Consider the following 6,702-nt stretch of genomic DNA (forward strand, 5'->3'; position numbering starts at 1 on the left):
TATGTGGATATATTGAAGCAACATCTCAAGACATCAGTCAGGAAGTTAAAGCTTGGGCACAAATGGTTCTTCCAAGTGAACAGTGACTACAAGCATACTTCCAAAGTTGTGGCAAAAATGCCATAAGGACAACAAAGTCATGGTATTCGAGTGGCCATCACAAAGCCCAGACCTCAATGCACTAGAAAATTTGTGGACAGAACTTAAAAAGCGTGTGCGAGCGAGGAGGCCTACTAACCTGACTCAGTTACACCAGCTCTGTCAGGAGGAATGGGCCTAAATTCATCCAACTAATTGTTGGAAAATTGTGGAAGGCTACAAAAAACTTTGACCCAAGTTAAACAATATAAAGGCAATGCTACCAAATATTAATTGCGTGTTTGTAAACTTCTGACACACTGGGAATGTGATGAAATAAATAAAAGCTGAAATAAATAATTTTCTCTACTATTAATCTGACATTGCACATTCTTAAAATAAAGTGATGATCCTAACTGACCTAAGACAGGGACATTTTACTAGGATTAAATGTCTGGAATTTAGAAAAACTGAGTTTAAATGTATTTGGCTAAGGTGAATGTAAACAAGGCAACATGCCAGGAGGACTAGACTGTAGGGGAAATATAAGAGAGGAAGCGTACCAAGAGGACTGGACTTTTGAATAAATACTGTGTACTGCCAGCGTGCCAAGAGGACTAGACTGTAGGGGACATATAAGAGAGCCAGATGGTTATTGTGTGTCTAATGTATGTTTATGTCTATCTATACCATTACAGTCAACGTAGTTCTGATGCTGGTGCATATTCTCTCTATAGCTGAAAGAATCAGGACCTGACTGGGTGAGCAGAGCAGCCTCTAGCCCCTCCCTCCTTGGCATTGCCAAACCCACAGTGTGGTCCCCAGAGGAATCCCCACAGAGGTATGGTGGGTATTTAAGCCAGAGTAGAGTGGTAACCTGACCTATGTGGGTCTGTATGGCGCTGTATTAGGCCATACCTTCTACACATCAGGGGAATGAGGCTCTCTCCGGCTCCTGCTCTGGATCCAAGTCTGGCTGGTAGTCTGGTTCTACTACATCTAGCTGTCGTGGCTGGTGGGCTTGCCTTGCTCACGTCTGCCTCTACCGCTGCCTCTGGGCTGGAGTCTGTCAGATGCAGGCTCCAAGGCACCCCTCGTCCTCCGGTGTTCTCCCAGGACGGGGACTTTGTCATCGGGGGTGTTTTCTCCATTCATTACTATATGCACACTGTGGATCACAGCTACACCAGCATGCCTGAGCCTCTGCAGTGCACAGGGAGGTCAGTGAACGCAAGAGGGAACAGGGGACAGGACTGTGGCTTTGTGGGTATACAGATCAATTGTGTTTTACAGACAGAGAGACAGTGTGTTTAAAGACAGAGAGACAGTGTGTTTAAAGACATATAAAGAATGTGTTTAAAGACAGATAAAGAATGCGTTTTAAGACAGATTAACAGTGTGTTTAAAGACAGATAAAGAATGCGTTTTAAGACAGATTAACAGTGTTTTAAAGAAAGATAAAGAATGTGTTTTAAGACAGATAAACAGTGTTTTTAAAGAAAGATTAACAGTGTGTTTAAAGACAGATAAAACGTGTGTTTGTGTCTGAGAGAGTAGGTAAAGACTACTGTTACAAAGGATCACATTTTCAATTGCAGGCTATCCTACAATGTCCTCAATTACAGACAACAGAAGTGTAAGCATATAGACTGTATGGAACATAATACTAGATATTAGGCTGTTTGCCATGGTAACATTCTATAGGCTAGTTTATGATTCGTCAGGAGGTGCTCACTGACCTATCTTCTATTTACAGAATGGATTCCCGTGAGTTGCGCTTCTCGCGCGCCATGGTCTTCGCAGTTGAGGAGATAAACAACAGTTCGTACCTTCTACCGGGTGTCAGGCTTGGTTATCAAGTGCACGACTCCTGTGCCTCGGTCCCTATGGCCGTGAAAGTGGCCTTCCAGCTGGCTAATGGCCTGGACCCAAAGTTTGATACCGGAGAACAGTGCTCGGGATCGGCTACAGTGACAGCTATCGTGGGCGAGTCTGGCTCCACGCCTACCATCAGCATGTTGCGCATCACCGGCCCTTTCGGCATTGCTCAGGTAAACTCCTGTGGAAAGAAATCATTCAGCTTATTTAAACTTACTGTATTCCTACTGTATATTCTCCTCTCTTTCAGGAATGAGTTCAACTTTTTACCGTATTCCTACTGTATATTCTCCTCTCTTTCAGGAATGAGTTCAACTTTTTACCGTATTCCAACTGTATATTCTCCTCTCTTTCAGGAATGAGTTCAACTTTTAATTTATCGTATTCCAACTGTATTCTCCTCTCTTTCTGTAATATACATTCCTGTGTGAAATTATGTGGAGAAAGGCATTTGAACATCTGTAGGCATTAAAACATGATCTGAGGACTATCTTTCATAGGCTAAGTCATTCTGGCCTAATGAAAAACAATGAGTTGGCTTATTATTATTAATGTCTCCCTAACATCAAACTACATAGCTAAATAAAAAAGCAGGAAGTAGCCAATACATTAGAGTTGTTAGGCCGACATGGTGTTCTTTCTCATGTTTTCGACTGTCTGTTTCTACCTAGGTGAGCCACTCTTCCACCTGTGCGTGTCTGAGTGATAAGAAACAGTATCCAACCTTCTTCAGAACCATCCCCAGTGATCAGTTCCAGGCTGCCGCTCTGGCCCACCATTCATTTACTATGCTGATGACACTGTCATTACTCTATCGCTTCAAACGGCTGACCAGGCATTATCACTATTGGAGACAGATTTTAGATATTACAAGTGTATTTTATAGAGCTGAAAACTTGTTGTGTAAATAACAAAAGAAAACACATTTTATGATTTTAATAGGTTCAAAAAAGTTGTTGAAAATTACACTTGCACTTTACGAGCTTAGATTGGTTTCTCAAATTAATCAAGCGTCTCTGCATATTAAATTACTTAGGAATTATGTTGGATGATAAACTGTCTTTTAAATGCATATTGATGAACTTGTAAACGGCTAAAAATCAAGCTAGGCTGCCTCTATAGAAACAGGACATGCTGTCCTCTACAAATAGAAGACAAAATTATGCAAACTAACTTTTATGTTCTGTTATAATTATGGGGAGATTATTTAACATGCATGACTAACGCATTCAACACTTAAATTGCTGGATGCACTTATCATTGCGCACTTAGGTTTATTACGGGGGTGGCTAGGTACAGGAACTTTTACTGTGTTTTATATCAAAATGTGGGTTGGACTTCGCTGTCCGTGAGACGATGAATCAACATGCTCGTGTTTGTCTATAAAGCACTTCTGATAAACTACCTTCTTATTTATATCCACTCATCAATAATTAGAATTAGAATTCCTAAAAACCAGGTCTCAAGCATGGATTAACCTTGAGGCCCTGGCATTTCCACAGAGTTGGGTATGGTGCTTTCCTTTTTTACGCTAAAGCTTAAAAACTTGAGACTCTTGTTCCCCTTGCCCATTTAAATATTTTATTGGAGCGTTTACTTTTGTATTAGGTTGGTAACTGTTTCTGGTAATGCAAGTTCTTGTGCTGGTTAGGGGATAACCTGTGTGTAAATTAATCTGTTCTGTATTTTTTTTGTTTGTTTGTCTTGTTTTATTTTTAATGCATTGTACATTAAACTGTATTGTAAACATGTATGCGCAGGGCCAGCTGTAAACAAGCTTGGTCTCAGTCTGTTGTTCCTGTGTTGCAATAAGTATAAAAGATGTAAAAGAAATTCTCATTTGACCTACAGAGTGCAACCACTTTCCATGTGTTTCGGAGAAAGCTTTATTCTTATATGAATTGATATAACATTGAAGTGCATGTGTTCAATTGATATTGTAATCATCTATATTATGTATTATACATAATATATAAACATTTTTCATACACAGTGAAGTCGAAGTTACCAAACACTTAGGTTGGAGTCATTAAAACTAGTTTTTTCAACAACTCCCACACATTTCTTGTTTAACAAATTATAGTTTTGCGAAGTCTGTTAGGACATCTACTTTTTGCGTGAGCAAGTTCATTTTTCCACAATTGTTTTACAGCAGACTATTTCACTTTTTTACCTTTCTCGCCCCACATTCCACTTGAAAAATAACGTCAGGCGCGAAATTCAAAAATATTTTTGGGAAATATTTAACTTTACACATTAACCAAGTCCAATACAGCAATGAAAAGATAAACATCTTGTGAATCCAGCCAACATGTCCGATTTTTAAATGTTTTACAGCGAAAACACACGTATATTTATGTTTAGCTCACCACCAAATTACAAAAAAGACAGACATCTTCTTTCACAGCACAGCGTATGCTTTGCACAAACCCCAGAATAGAGATAGAATTAGTCACTAAACAACGAAACACTTCATCAGATGACGTCTATATACATGTTTATACTTTTGTTCGAAAATTTGCCATATTTTCAGGTATAATCATTAGTTTTACATTGCAGTTTTTTTTTTTTTTGTTTTCTACAATCACAAAATATCACAAAGCAGCTTAGAACAATACAGAGAGCAACGTGAAATAACCTAAAATCTCATCATAAACATTTGATGAAAAAATTACATGGGTGTACAGCAATGAAAGATAAACATCTTGTGAATGTCCAGCCAATATTTCAGATTTTATTAAGTGTTTTACAGCGAAACACAATATTTATTATTATTAATTCATCTAACCTTGACAACTTCATCAGATGACAGTCCTATAAATCATGTTACACAATTACATAGTATGTTTTGTCGACGAAAATGTCGCATATTTAGCGGTACAAATCGTGGTTTTACAATCGTGAATACGTAGCCAAACTTGCCAAATTGTCAGGAGGAATATTTTGGACAGTACACTAATCTAATTAAATAACTTCATACATTAAACTTTACTAAAAAATACATGTTTGTACAGCAAATGAAAGATACAACTAGTTTCTTAATAGCAACCGCGTGTTAGATTTTTTTTAAATAACTTAGTACGACATTAACAGCTTACGGCCATTATACGGGCGGAGACAGCGCCCGCAATAGAGGAGCGTGAAAAATGGACATAAACAATTTCACACAGAATAAACGAAAACTAAGTCATAAATGTTCCTACTTTTTATCGCTTCATCAGACCTTCTTGTACAAGGAGTCCTTGATCCCAGAATAATGATGTTGTTTGGTATTTAGAATGTCCTCTTTCTCGCTGTCGATATTAGCACCCAAAGTAGCCAGAGGTGTGCGCGAAGATTGATACCATCTTCAGCCAAACGCAGAGAACGGGGAAACGCCAAAACTCCCGATAAAACGTTCATAATCTGATAAAACTATATTGAAAAAACATACTTTTAGCGATGAATATTTTCAACATGTATCAAATAAACAAAGCCTCGGAGATATTACCGTCATATACCGAAATCTTTTCAGAAAGCAATCCAGGGTTCCTTCCCGGCTTGCTGGACCAAAAGGAAATTGGAGTGCACGTCATTCAAGCTCTCGTGTTGACCTCAGAACTAAGCTAGAACACCCCAATTCCACTCCACTGTCCTGTTGACATCAAGTGGAAGGTGTATGAAGTGCATGTATATCATAGCATTTCAAGCAAATGAATTAGGAAGCGCCTGGAAAGAGCCTCGATTTTCAGATTTTTCACTTCCTGTCAGGAAGTTTGCTGCAAAATGAGTTATGTTTTACTCACGATATAATTCAAACAGGTTAGATATCTTGAAGAGTGTTTTCTATCCAATTTATAATCAATAATGATGCATATTGTTACGATCTAGAATAGAGTACGAGGCGTTTTAAATTGGGCACAGATTTTTTCCAAAGTTGAAAAATAGCGCCCCTACACAACTAACAGGTTAATGCATTGTGTCACACTTCCAGTGGGTGAGACGTTTTACATACACCTAGTTGACTGTGCCTTTAAATAGCTTGGAAAATTCCAGAAAAATGTTGTCATGGCTTTAGTAGCCTCTATGGCTGATTGACATAATTTGAGTCAAATGGCGGGTTTACCTGTTGGAGTTATTTCAAGCAGGGCCTACTTCTAAATCTCAATGATGCTCTACTTTTGCTAATTACATCATGGGAAAAATCCATTGATGAAATCATAATTCCCAAGACGCTCACGAACACAAAATGGTAGTAGACCTCCACAAGTTCCAGGTTTAATCCTTGGGAGCAATTTTCAACGCGTGAAGGTACCATGTGTCATCTGTACAAAGACAATAGTACGCAGTATAACCACCATTGGACCAACGCAGCCGTATATCCGCTGCAGGAAGAAGACGCGTTCTGTCTCATAGAGACGTTAACGTACTTTGGTGTGAAAAAGTGCAGAATCAATCCCAGACCAACAGCAAGGACTTGTGAAGATGCTGGAGGGAAACAGGTACACGGAAGTATCTGTATCCACAGTAAAACGAGTACATATATCAACATAACTTGAAAAAGACCGCTCAGCAACGGAAGAAGCCACTGCCTCCAAAACCTGCCATAAATGCCAGGACTACGGTTTGACATACCATGGAGGACAAAAATCTGTACAGAGCACGTTATGTTTGGAGGAAAAGGAGAATGTTGCAAGCAGAAGAAGACACCATCCCAACCCATGAAGCACGGGGGCCGTGGTGGCAGCATCATGTTTGTGGAGTATT

The 6,702-nt window shown here is 39.1% G+C and overlaps 1 protein-coding gene across 1 annotated transcript in view; it reads left to right on the forward strand.

The window, feature by feature from the left end:
- Positions 1-961: 961 nt before the first annotated feature.
- Positions 962-6,702, forward strand: part of LOC112073726 (uncharacterized) — a 9,250-nt gene continuing 3,509 nt past the window's right edge. Inside the window, exons 1-3 of the mRNA XM_070440264.1 lie at positions 962-1,298; positions 1,835-2,129; positions 2,628-2,758. Coding sequence (XP_070296365.1) covers positions 1,015-1,298; positions 1,835-2,129; positions 2,628-2,758 — 710 coding nt within the window. The 5' untranslated portion in view covers positions 962-1,014. The remainder of the gene's footprint in view (positions 1,299-1,834; positions 2,130-2,627; positions 2,759-6,702) is intronic.

The sequence above is a fragment of the Salvelinus sp. IW2-2015 genome, unplaced genomic scaffold (genome assembly GCF_002910315.2).
Source record: "Salvelinus sp. IW2-2015 unplaced genomic scaffold, ASM291031v2 Un_scaffold2343, whole genome shotgun sequence".
NCBI lineage: Eukaryota > Metazoa > Chordata > Actinopteri > Salmoniformes > Salmonidae > Salvelinus > Salvelinus sp. IW2-2015.